At 34.8% G+C, this 15000-nt stretch overlaps 1 protein-coding gene across 1 annotated transcript in view; it reads left to right on the top strand.

Moving 5' to 3' along the window:
• The window catches only part of LOC118766191 (corticotropin-releasing factor receptor 1-like), a 93802-nt gene that overhangs the window by 5277 nt on the left and 73525 nt on the right, over nt 1-15000 (top strand). Inside the window, exons 2-3 of the mRNA XM_036509464.1 lie at nt 183-187; nt 2837-2963. Of these exons, the coding sequence (XP_036365357.1) occupies nt 2892-2963 (72 nt within the window). The 5' untranslated portion in view covers nt 183-187; nt 2837-2891. The remainder of the gene's footprint in view (nt 1-182; nt 188-2836; nt 2964-15000) is intronic.

The raw sequence follows: 15000 nt of genomic DNA, 5'->3' as shown, positions 1-15000 counted from the left end.
ATATATTAATCATATTATAATATATATTATAATAATTATCGCCATACTAATATGGCATTCTTATAAATAAGAATAAGCTGACCGCTTATGCTCCCACGCAGGCCATCGCCATAAGTTAGCTATTGATACACCAAACTGATTCCATATAACTGTATCCCTTGTTAAAGGTTATATGGATACAGTTTGTGTATCAAATAGCTAACTTAAGGCGATGGCCTCATGGAGCTAAAAGCGGTCCAGCTTTAGTCTTATTTTATAAGAATAAGATGCCATATTAGTATGGCGATAAACTAATATTTCCGGGAACGCTGCCGTTGTTCTCTTTTAGAGGACTAGTAATTTTAAATATTCTATTAATATATATATATATATATATATATAAATATATATAGTATATATATAAAGTAAAATAATAGCTTTAGTGGTTTTTAAAAAACCAACAATTATTTACTGGTAGATTTCGGCATGTAAATATAACCATTAACGGTAGGAACTTCTATATATAGGTACAAGCGTGGATGTATAGTAAGTAGCTTGCTTCCCAACCATATAGTTGCGGGTTCAGTCCACTGCGTGGCTCCTTGGGCAGGTGTCTTCTGCTATAGCCTCGGGCCGACCAAAGCCTTGTAAGTTGATTTGGTAGACGGAAACTGAAAGAAGCCCGTTGTATATTCCTATCTTCGTCTTTTGTTTTGTGTAAACCATATACATAGTTTACTAAATGCAAAATATGTACAGGTATGTTTATATATATATCAATGCACAAATACATATATACATTTATGCGTAGGTTTATATATATGCATGTATGTATTCATGCATATAGGAATATACATATGTATATGTACATGCATACACAAACACATGATTATCTATCTATCAATATATATAACAGCAAATGGAAAGATGAATATATTCATAACTTTATAGTTATGCTTTTTTTTTAATAACAAGATAATATTTCAATTGCATTATAATGTAATTGAAGGATAATCCAATATTTCATAAATATTTTAGACTCAGCAGTTTTATACACAAACATATTTGTAAGACGCTAGATGTCCATCCACCCATTCATCCATACTTTCTTCTATACCCGCATGTCTACACACACATATACATATGTGTGTGTGTGTGTTTGTGTGTGTGTATGTGTATGTTTGTGTGTGTGTGTGTGTGTGTGTGTGTCTGTGTGTGTGTGTGTGTCTGTGTATGTATGTATGTATGTATGTTGGTAGGGAGGTAAGTAGGTATTATCTAATCTATCTCTCTAACTTGAACCCATCCCCATATGTAAATGTCGACTTGTATTACCTTTCCTCTACACCTTTAATTTGCTATCATTTGTACTCTGTGTACGCCGAACCTTTTCATATATATACGTATATACATGTTTTGTATTTAATGTATTTAATATACCTTATATATTGATGTGTCTAATTTGCATATTCCCACTTTTGCTTCTATGTACAAAAATACGTTCATATAGAGGGAGAGAGAGGGAGAAAGAGGGGGATAGAGAGAGAAGTGGAGGAGAAAGATAAATAAAGTGATAGGTTAATGCATAAATAGGTAGATAAGCAGATTGAGAAGTCGGTAGAAGGAAAGTAAAACTTTACTCAGATTGGAGATGCGCTTACAATTTAGCGCACTCGCTTTATTAAAGATCTCTCATAAAATCCTTCTTAGTACTTAATGTACATTTCGAATGAATAAGGATCATAAGGTCACTAACGTTGCCATAGGCCTTATTGGTCGCATTTTCTAATTCTCAAGTTTATGTCACGCTCATTTTAGCAGGAGCCTGCTACGGGGCTCGGTAATGATGTTCCAGATAAGGATAGCTCCTTGTTGGAAACAATTTTAATACATAACTCCAAGCTTATATTACAAAACTAGATAGAACATCATTAGTTGTTGTTACCACTAGTATCTTATACAGAATTTTAAATAATAATAATAATAATAATAATAATAATAATAATAATAATAATAATAATAATAATAATAATAATAATAATAATAAAAATAATAATAATAATAATAATAATAATGATAATAATAAGGGACCGATGAAAAAAAGTATGAATCGTCATGAAGAAATATGCTTAAAACCAACATAGTCAGGTTTACATATGAAACCTTTCACAAAAAAATTGCCATTTTCGCTTTCCTCTTTCTCTCACACAGTCTCTGTTTGTCCATACATACGTACATACATACATATATATATATATATATATATATATATATATATATATATATAATATATATATTTGTGTGTATATATATATATATATGCACACACAGACTCACACCGGTATGGCTGTGAAAATAGTATTATAACACATACTTTTGATATGAATATATATATATGTATATATATGTGACCTCGTGTGTACCGTTGGCGATTTTTTTCCTCTGTCTTCCCTTCTCTGGATCTTTCCTTCTCCTATGTTTCCGACGAGAGCATTCTGAGCGTCCAATAATACTATTTGTTCCACGTCCTCGCGTTTTGGTGTTTTTTATGCTTTCTTGTTTGTTAACTTTTATATATATATATATATATATATATATAGACACTCGCACTCGCACGCAACCATATATATATATATATATATATTAATATATATATATATATTATATATATATACATATACACAAGATATATATAAATATATATATATATATATATATATATATATATATATATATATATATATATATATTCATGCATATTTATACATATATACATGTATATATCTATATGTGTGTGCGTGTGTGTTGTTGTGTTTATGAATATATACATATATCTTTAATATCATTTTCTTTGCAGGAATCTTCGCTGTCTTCGAAACAACATCCACTGCAATTTGATCCTTACATTTATAATGCGCAACATTATCTGGATTGCCATGAGGCATAGCGTCGAAGAAGTGGTCCTGAAACAGAAACATCTAATGGTACGTAGCGACCATTCTTCCTACCTTCCTTTCGTGCCTCTTTCTTTCCTCTCCTCAATGGCTTACTGTTTTACTACAAAACATGCCTCCTTTTACTCCGTTCCTCAACCACACACCTACGCAGACGCAAACACGTTTATATATACATGCATATATATACATTATATATACATACATACGCACCCTCCACACATAAATTACTTACAAGTGTGGTTTTTTTTGGGGGGTTTTGTAGCAGTAATGCTTAATATTCTTTCATGGAAAGAAAATCATTTTCTTTTTGGCCGATCTTTACTTAGATTATTTTACCAGTATGTTGACAACGACGGCGTCAGTGCTGGTAGTGGTGGTGGTGACGACGACAACGACGAGGGTGAAAATGGCGATGATGATGTAATCGTGATTCTTACAATGACGAATGATGGAGATGACGGTCAAAGATCAACGATGACAACGGCGGTGACGATGAAGTTCATGGACGGCAACGGCGACGACGAATAGATGATGACAATCTTGTGTTGAGAGGAATCACGAATTGGAATAGGAGCAGGAAGACATTTTTATTAAACAAAATGGAGTTATAAATAGATAAAGAAACAATAGCGAAATAGTAAAGAAAAAAAAGAACGAAACTTAAAGCGTAAAGTAAATGTGGAACATAAATTCTTCCAAATTAAAATAAAAGTTCCGTAATTAGATGGAGAATAGGAATTACTCTTTTACTCTTTTACTTGCTTCAGGCATTTGACTGTGGCCATGCTGGAGCACCGACTTTAGTCGGGCACATCGATCCCAGGACTTATGCTTTGTGAGCCTAGTATTTATTCTATCGGTCTCTTTTGCCGAACCGCTAAGTTACGGGGACGTAGACACAGCAGCACCTGTTGTCAAGCGATATTGGGGGGGGGACAAACACAGACACACAAACATACACACACACATACATATATACGTATATACGACGGGCTTCTTTCAGTTTCCGTTTCTGTCTACCAGATCCACTCACAAGGCTTTGGTCGCCCCGAGTCTATAGTAGAAAACACTTACCCAAGGTGCAATTGCAAGGAATTTTTTGAAAATATGTCAGAAGCTTTAACATCAAAGAATTTATATGCAGAAACAAGAAAAGGGCTGCGTAAATGTTACATATAGCCAATATTATTATATGATACAGAATTATGAACATTGCCGAAAACGTAATGAGACAAACTAGAAGCTTTTGAAATGTGGATATATAGAAGAATGTTAAGAATATCTTGGATAAAACATACAACTGATGAAGAAGTGCTGCAACTAGCAAAACATCATTAGTCTCAACTGTATTGTAAAAGGACGCTAGAGTACTTCGGTGGCGTGGAGAAGGGAGGCTGGTATGCACGGGCGACTGCTAGTCTTCCATAAACAACCTTGCCCGGACTTGTGCTTAAGAGGGGATCTTTGTAGGTGCAATCCCATGGTCATTCATGACCGAAGGGGGTCTCCGATATATATATATTATAATATATATATATATATATATATATACTATATATATATATAGTATATATATATATATTATCGAGCGATTACTGTTTCAATCTCATTCTGAGATTTAATTATGTTATATATTTATATATATGTATATGTATATATATATATATATATCCCTGTACCGCTGTATCAGCCAAATTGTCATTTGTTGTCATACCTTACTGGACACAATGCGCTCCTTCGAGTTGTTGTAGCTTTTGTATAGTGCTATCCTTCTGGCTGGGCGAACGGGCAGGCTAAAACCCCACTGAACAGACTGGTGCAATAGGAATTGAAATATTTTGCTCAAGACTACGACTTGGCGATGGTATGGTATTCGAAACTATTATCTTGTAATCGCGAGCACAAACATTGTAATAATGAAGTCATGCGCCTTCACACACACATACACACACACACACGCACGCACGCACACAGACACAACACACACACACACACACTCGCACACACTGACACTCACATACACCAACACAAAGACTCACACATGCACACAGACACACATACAGACGCAAATAGACACATACACACGCGCACACACAAATACACACACAGACATACACACATACAGAAACAAACACACATACACAGACGCACCAACATACAAACACAGAAGCACTCTCACATACACGAATACACACAGACACAAAGAGACACATCACACACATACACACAGAGACACTCACGGACACACAAGTACTCACGCACACAAACACACACTCACAAACACATAAACAGACACATCACACACACTTACGCACACAGACACTCACACATACACACTCACACAGACACAGACCACACCGACAAACACACACGAACATACACACGCACATGCACACACACACACATGCACACACACACATGCACACACACACACACACACAAACACACGCACATACGCATACTTTTTTAATTGTGGATTAACAGTGCTACCAATGGTTTCATGCGGTTACACTTCATCACATCGTACACTACCATTATTGAAAGAAAAAAGAAAGACACATTCGACAATATATTTACGTTTATGCACAAAAAAGAAAAAAAACAAAACAAGCCAAAATAAATACGATGCGATATCCACGAGTGTATATCGCCTTTGATGAGATATCAGCTCAATCGCGTCTAACTCGGAGCTAAACAGAAGCAGCAACAACAATAACTACAATCACAAACTACTTACTACTACTACTACTAGTAGTAGTAGTAGTAGTAGTACTGCTGCTACTGTTTCCTAGCGAACGTGTTGACGTTTGATTTGCGAAGTGTGGAATATCGCTTTCAGAGTCTATAATTTTTCATTTGCAACGATTATTGTGTTGCCACCTTTTGAGATCGTTTGATGTGATTTCGTTAAAACGCTGAGAATGCTATTTAGAACAGAAGAAGCATCGTTTTCATAAAGGTATTGCGGAACCGTTTATATGTGAGATTCGAACAAATCGATTCTACTGGCTGTTTATTTATTAGTGTTGTTGATGTTGTTGTTGTTGTTGTTGTTGTTGTTGTTGTTATTATTATTATTATTATTATTATTATTATTATTATTATTATTATTATTATTATTATTATTATTGCTATTGTTATTATTGAGTGAGAGAGCAGTGCATGCCATCAAAGTGACACTGGAGTAAAATATACGATGCCCAGTATACCCATCATGACTACTCGTCTGATAAAGGTACACTAGGCCCTTGCATTAGAACCAAATGTGCGCGCCATGGTGATCTCATATCAGAATATTTGCTGTAACGCATCTTTCATACCAAGACAACACAATGTACTACAAGATAACACTTGCAATCGGTTAAGGGCTGAAATCATAAGAACCACCGTCTGGTACTGCATCAAAGTATTTATCATCATCATCATCATCATCATTCTTCTTCTTCTTTTCTTCTTCTTCTTATATTTTATTCTTTTATTATTATTATTATATTATTATTATTATTATTAATATTCTTATTCTTATTATTATTATTATTATTATTATTCTTATATTAATTATGATTATTATTATTATTATTATCTATGTATTATTATTATTCGTAGTCTTTTTTATCATGCTTTCACTGTTATACCGAGGGAGCTCTGTGGGCGCTTTGAGTGATTTGTTGTGAGATGTGTTATTATATTGTATTGAAAGTGTTTTAGGATCGGATGTGTGCAGTGCCTATCATGTTCAAATCATCATCATCATTATTATTATTATTATTATTATATTTTATTATTATTATTATTATTATTATTATTATATGTTTGACTTTGCTTTACATTTGTACAAGTTGGCTCCAAGTCTCACCCAGAGGACCTCAAGAGGCAACAAGTTGGAAGTTCGTGTTGGTGTTATACCTAGGGTGCCATATATTTGATTTTGTACTTAGTGTTGTACTCGTGAATGGCTAAAACACCATACGAAAATTATGTTTGTTTTAAAACTTGGGATTATATAGAAAGTATTTTGCGTAGTATTTGAGCAGTTCCCATGAGCACTATCTTTAGAATTTCTGCCTGGTATCTGAGTTAGGTAGCAATCAGCCCCTTTTGCTATCATTCCCATGGCACCTATGACAAAAGGTATTGTTTTAGTCATCAGGTTCCACATTTTGCTGATTTTTATTTCCAGATCTTTATATTTGCTCAGTTTCTGGTAGATCTTGAGAGATACGTTTATATCGATTGGAACAGTCATATCATATTATTATTATTATTATTATTATTATATCATCATCATCATCATCATCATCATCATCATCATCATCATCATCATCATCATTATCATCATCATCATCATCATCATCACATCATCATCATTATTTATTATTATTATTATTATTATTATTATTATTATTATTATTATTATTGTGGCTAAGAAGCATAATTTGTGATTTTAAATTGACGTCTGAAATGATTGGTATTTTACATCTGTATATATTTTTATCATTTTGACTTCTATTCATTTTCAGAAATAGGAAATGTAGATTGAATTTGGGTGTCAATTTGACAACTGCGTAATTCTTCCAAGGCAGTTTAAATGAAATCTTCGTAAAACGATTAAGGAAATGTAGAGAGACAGAGATGGGGGAAGAGTGGAAGAAAGGGAGAGAGAAAGAGAGACAGAGTGTAGGGGAGGGAGAAAGAGAGAGAGAGAGTGAGAGAAGGGAGAGAAAAAGGAGTGAGAGACAGTGACAGAAGCAGACAAACGGACAGAGTGACTCAGAGAGATAGAGACCGACAGAAACAGTGGTTTATATATATATATATATATATGTGTGTGTGTGTGTGTGTGTGTGTGTGTGTGTGGTGTGTGTATGTGTGTGTGTGTGTGTGTGTGTGTGTGTGTGTGTGTGTGTGTCTGTGTGTGTGTTGTGTGTGTGTGTGTGTGTGTTAGAATAATCATATTTAACTTGTTTTTATACACACACATAAACATACACACATATAGAAGATCAACTGAGCAATCCGCTTATTAGCAAAGACAATTTACCCATGATGATACAATATATTTTTCAAAACATTTATTAGTTTCGGTCATTGAACTGGTGCCATGCAGGCACGTGCAAAACGAACTTCGGTAAAAAAAAGCCCTTGGAGAATATAACATCGATAATTGGTATGCGGACGTGAAATCACAAGTTGTAATGTTCTCTTAAAGAGACTTGTGTGATAAAAACAATACCCTCAGAGCTCGCTCATAATATCACCCGCTGATCTTTGGACACGCTGTTTCGAATTAATTTGATCTCTTTAGTGACGAGCATTCACGAACCTACCGACCTAAGCAAGACAATATCTGCTCCGATAGAGAACTCAGTAAACAAAATATTTCTTGATTTGTGTGACAGCTGACCCATATACAATAAATCAATATACGCATTTAAAGCAGTAATAATGAGGTCCCGGTTTCTATTCTGCTGAGTGGTGTCTTGAGCAAATGCCAGCCCAAGCGTTGGAGCTTAGAATATTACATTAAAAACTGTTTTAAAAGTTAAAATTCGAATATATATAGATTGAAACTGTGTTGAAGCCTCTCGGAGAATTTGTGCTTGTAATTCAAAGGCCCAGTCTAATCACATTGTGTAGAGTGTATTTGAATTCTATATTGGTATAACTTCTGTGGAATACTCAACCATTTACATAATTCACCGGGTTAATCGAACAACTGAGCTCTATTAGTCGTAAGATTCAAACGAGGTCGATTTTATTAATCAGCAATAAGAAACGTTCTATCAGGTCAGAGATCTGATCACAGGTTAATGAGACCTACTACTGGTACCAGGTAAACCAGTACTACCTGTTTCATAGACGGTGGATAAACCGGCTCCCTGTGGTGGCTAAGTCAGCTTTCCACGGTGACTAAACCGTTTCCCCACGACGGCCAAACCGCACCCCACCATGGTAGTTAAACTGGCACTCCATGGTAGCTAAACGGATACCTCACAGTAGCTCAACCGGCTCCTTACGGTGGCTAAACCGGCTCTCAACGGTGGCTAAACCGGCTCCCAACAGTGGCTAAACCGACTCCTTACGGCGGCTAAACCGGCTTGCCACGGTGGCTAAACCGGCTCCCTACGGTGCCTAAACCGACTCCTCACGGCTCCTATACTTAATTAGCTTGCTACGCTTGTGAGAGGCTAGAAACAAGATCTGTCAAAGGACTGATGAGCTCGTTGTGGGCTAATGGCCATCCAGTTGCGGAAGGCAATGGCAAACCACGCCAATATCTCTGCTAAGAAAACACACTGAGAAAGTTAGAACGAAGTAACGCTATGGCTTCTTCTGATGAAAGAACTCACGCTTAAACAGGAATACTTCCGTTGTAGTGTCGTCAGCACTCTGCAGGAGCATACAATACATGATGATGAGGAATATGACACGAAACCACTCCGTCCATGGAGCACAACATAGTGAATTTCGTACTGGAAAAAATATCAGAGGTACGTGCCTACCATAGACTTATAAAGCCGGTTTCTGGGATTCTGTGGTCTATATATTCACCCACTCAAGACTGGGCACATGCATCACAACCATATGTGCACAACAAGGTAATCCTATATCATGATAAAGAGAGCATGACTTTGCAGGTGGGGCCCAGTTAGAATTTTCTTCCGGTTCAGTAGCCCATCCCGCTCTATTATTCAACGTTTGATAGATTCAGGCAAATTTCAACTGCATCACCTGCTACACCTCCGTGTTACTGAGTTGTGGGCAGCATTATGTGTTCTTGTTTTCTTTTGTTGTTGGGCTAGTGCAAACTCTTCCCAGAATTGATGTTTTGTAAAGAACTTGCACGTACAAGTCCTACCAATCGAGAACTCCGCATACCTGAAGCCAGCAAGTGTATGGGGTCATCAGGAGAGAATGCGCGCCGTTTCGGGGCCTACCTCTTGATGGCATCAATCTACACCCCACCTCCTACTGATATGAGGCCCCGCTTGCTAGATCAACTGGTTACTCAATTGTGCCAGTTTAGCGAATTGGAGCAACATTAAAAGAATTGTTTTTCTCAAGAACACAACGCATCGGTCGTTTCAGGAACCGAAACCGCAATCTCACAGTCGCGAGTGCAATACCGTAACCACTAAGCAACGCATCTCCACTTTGCTAGATACACTTCATCGGAAATAAGCAACAAATATTCATATGAGTTATGAAGTATTTTGGGCAGCGACAGTATTAAGTCTATACGGTAAAACAATAAAATAATATGGTGTCTAAAGCCAGCTAGAGACGACGATCTCTTGGGGCTTTAAAGCTACAGTAACATCCCCTCCCCTATGTGGTTAGCCATGATAAGATGGCTTCTATACTTTACAATAAAATAATAACTTTTGATATAACAGTACATTTCAAAGTGTGTGGTATCGCCCCCTCCCTCGGGGTGTGGTGGGGGGCAATGTCTTCTTCTGTATGCGCTAGAGCCGATAAGTATTATTCAAACGCAGAAAAGCAAGAATTATGGAGGGAATCATCAGCTTCGAACAGATGACTAAGTTTTAATTCAGGGATCGCGTGCGTTCTCTAAGATTAAACGTGTTTACTGAGATACATACACACACAAACATAATTCAACACTCACACAGATATACATATGCGTATACATATATATATATATATATAAATATATATATATATGTATATATATATATATATATATATTATATATATATAATATATATATGTATTATGTATGTAACACACAGAAACATTCACATCGCATTTGCATTGAATTTTACATACATGCATATATAAACGGATATATGAATATGTATATATAGTTAAAATACATATGGCACCACACATATTAATACACACACGTGTATGTATATATATAATATATATATACAGAGAGAAAGAGAAAGAGAAATGGAAAGATAGATAGATAGATACATACATACATACATACATACATACATACATACATACGTACATACATACATACATACATACATACATACATACATACATACATACATACATACATACATACATAAGCTTAGAAAATCCCTCTGTTATGGAATACATTCATAAACACCAACTCAAGGAATACTGGTGGAATATTCTCATCAAAACATCTGCCAAATGTAAACATAACAGGCCGGATATTGTTGTTTGGAACAGTGGGGCAAAGGTATGTACCGCCATAGAGCTCAGCTGCTCTGCAGATATAAATATCTCTTTGAAAATCAAAGAAAAAGAGGATATCTCTGGACAACTACTTCGAAACCTCCAGCCTCTATATCCAGACTATGAATTCATATTCATACCAATATTAATTGGAGTACTAGGTTTTGTTAGTAAATGTTTAAACGAGAATCTGGATAAACTGGGATTTTCATAAAGAGAAATCGACCGGCTAATTCGTACATTACAAGTGTAGTCTGTGAGTGGAACAGTAAAAATATGCAAAACTTTTCTGAAGTTCCAAATGTGAATTTGTTTGTGTTAGCTACATCGCAGATATGGAGTTTCGTATCTTTGTTGGAAACCGACTCCCTCCTCAGTGGAAGATTTATAATAATTAAAAAAATAGAAGAGGCATACTTACATATATGGTGCATGTACACATGCATGAACACATGAGGACATGCTGTGTATCTCTGTGTGTTTGTGCAACTATGTGCATCTGTATGCTACAAAATTAAAGGGGAGATATAACCAGAGAGAGGGAGAGAGAGGGAGGAGGAGAGAGACGGACAAAGTGGAGGTAGAATTAGAAGAAGGGAAAAGGAGGGAGAAGAAAATGTGAATAAAACCCAAAGAAAGGAAAGAGAAGTAATTTACAAATTTGATTTTATGTGACAATCTCTTTGTTAGAATCTAAAGCCATTTAGGATAAGTTTTAGCCGACGATCAATTTTGCATAATTAAACTTCCATTAATCGTTACTAATAAAACAAGACATTGTAATCAGTAACAAATACACACATAGAGAGATACATATATGGGTGTTATATATATATATATATATATATATACATGTACATATACATATATATATATACTCACATATATATATATATACATTATATGTAAACGCATATAGATACACACACACATATATATATGTGCATGTATGTATGTGCGTGTATATATATATATATTATATATATATATATATATATATATATATATAATGTATGTGTGTATGTGTGTGTGTGTGTGTGGTGTGTATACATAGATATGTTCAGGCATACATCATACATATGTTCATGCATGCATAAATAAATACATATATGCACACATATATTATATCTGCTCCGAATACACAACCACATACACGTACACAGAAGCATTTCGCTCACATGCTCACATGAACATACTACACCGCCACCACCACCACCACCACCACCATCACCAACTACCACCACACAAGTAGAAAACCCGAGAATAATTTGCGTATTTTGTCATGAATATTCATTGTCTAATTTTGAACTGCTGAACTCCATAAATTATGTCGAGCGCATATTATACGATACATATATACACAAAGTTAGAATGTGAACAACGTTACAGAACTTTACTTGAAGAGAAATGTTAGGGCGAATTTAATAGTTTTGATACATTGAAGAAATACACACATATATACATTCACACATACACACAAGCACAAACACACACATATACAGTCCACATTTTTCTCTCACTGTTTTTCAGTCTCTCTCTTTTTTTCCGCTCTTAATAGTTTATGTCGAAGAGCGCACGATTAAGACGCAAATGTCTTTTTCATTTTCTCCCGAGCGTTAAACTAATACACCTGCTTGTTGATTCTAAATCTGTCTTCGTCTTTTGTCGTCTGTAAATTCGGACTATATATATATATATAATATATTATATATATATATATATATATAAATACACATACACATACACAATTATACACCTATATATGCTTAAAAATATATGCAAATATAGACATATATATATACGCATACATATATACGTATATGCACTTATGTATATATACATATACATACATACATATATATATATGTGTGTGTGTTTTATATATATATATATATCCTGGCACACATACACACACATACACACATATATATATATATATATGTGCATGTATGTATGTATGTCTGTATGTATATATATATATATATGTATGTATGTATGTATGTATGTATGTATGTATGTATGTATGTATGTATGTATGTATGTATGTATGCATGTATGTATTGTGTATGTATATGTATATGTATATGTGCACGTGTGTCCATGTGTATGTGTATATTTGTATGTGTGTTGAAAATTGATATTTACATACTGACTACTAATTCGTTTGTGGATTGATATTGTCGCACTGAACATAGCATCAATAAATAGCATTAAACACACACACACACACACACACATATGTATATGTGCGTGTGTGTGAGTGCGTGAGGCGTATTAAGATGTCTTTATACGCAAATATACACGATGTCTGATCAAAAATATCGGGACTGTTGCTATGGTAAAAGTCTCTTGGCACAAATTGATTTTGAACTCCGTCGCGCATGAACACTTGAGTTTTAATCCTCTTGCTCACCTCCGCTGCACTTAGTCGAGCCTTAAGAAAGAAAGCGTATAGAGTGGGATCGAGTTTCAGCTAAACAGGATCTCTTTGGCTGTGTCGAGGAAAACGAAAACTGTTCGAAAACGGTGATAACAGGTAACGAATATAGCGGGTCCATGTCAATGAAACCAGGGCCAAAATTCAAATTCCACTTCATATGAACAAGATTTCAAGACGTCGAGAAAATCCAAAACAATGCGACGAAACAGCTGCTCGTTATCCTCAACAAGGAGTTCCAGGAATGCTTCCATTAATGGTAAACAACCATGGATAAAGAATGTAGCTTCAGAAGGAGACTACTTCGAAAGAGATTAAATTACGAATTGATATTTATTCTAGTTTTCTGTTTATCGCGTCGGCCCTGATACTTTTTTTCAGCAGATCATGCATCAATAGAATATAAAAACAAAATTATTCCATACATATTTAATATCACCAATGACTTTTGTGTTTATTTTTTAGTATTCTCATAATCTTGTACTTATATATTTTGGTGTTAGTTTATCATATTTTTATTAGTTTTTCTCTTATATATAACATTATTGATTTTATAAGTAAGAACGAAGTTTTCTGCTTCTTTTTTTTTTTAACGTTCTGTGGTTGGTAGGAAAATAAGCTTATGTAAGATCAAGACTATGGCTGAAGCGAAAAGATTTGTTCGAAAGCACCGATAAGAAATGGGTACTGTCAGCTGTTTTCTACGAAATTTGCTTTTAGTAATCGTTGTCAATTATCAATCTTTTATTTTTAAATAATGTGATGTCCTTTTGTTCTTCATGCATCTGTTTCTCTTTCTTTCCTAATTTCGCAACTTCTGTTTGTTTTGTTAATTATATTATATATATATATATATTATATATATATATATAATATATATATATATATATATATATATATATATATATTTAACAATTAAGGATAACTTCTTAATAAGGAATCTTAACAAGAGATTATCAGGTAGTTAGCGTGAAAAACCTCATAAGAGAAAAAAAATTTCGAAAATAATTTTTTTCGTTTGAAAATAATTAATATTGTATAGAGGGTATTATTACACATAAATGCCTCACACTAAGAGGGACATAAGTCATTACTACCAAAATTTCACTAATCGTACCTAATACAGTTTTCAAAGCAAGACATTTAAAAAATACGATTAGTGAAATTTTGGTAGTAATGACTTATGTCGCTGCCCAAAATACTTCATAACTCATATGAATATTTGTTGCTTATTTCCGATGAAGTGTATCTAGCAAAGTGGAGATGCGTTGCTTAGTGGTTACGGTATTGCACTCGCGACTGTGAGATTGCGGTTTCGGTTCCTGAAACGACCGATGCGTTGTGTTCTTGAGAAAAACAATTCTTTTAATGTTGCTCCAATTCGCTAAACTGGCACAATTGAGTAACCAGTTGATCTAGCAAGCGGGGCCTCATATCAGTAGGAGG

The sequence above is a fragment of the Octopus sinensis genome, linkage group LG15, assembly GCF_006345805.1.
Source record: "Octopus sinensis linkage group LG15, ASM634580v1, whole genome shotgun sequence".
Lineage (NCBI taxonomy): Eukaryota > Metazoa > Mollusca > Cephalopoda > Octopoda > Octopodidae > Octopus > Octopus sinensis.
The sequence above is the reverse complement of the archived record's forward strand: the minus strand, read 5'-3'. Positions and strand labels throughout refer to the sequence as shown.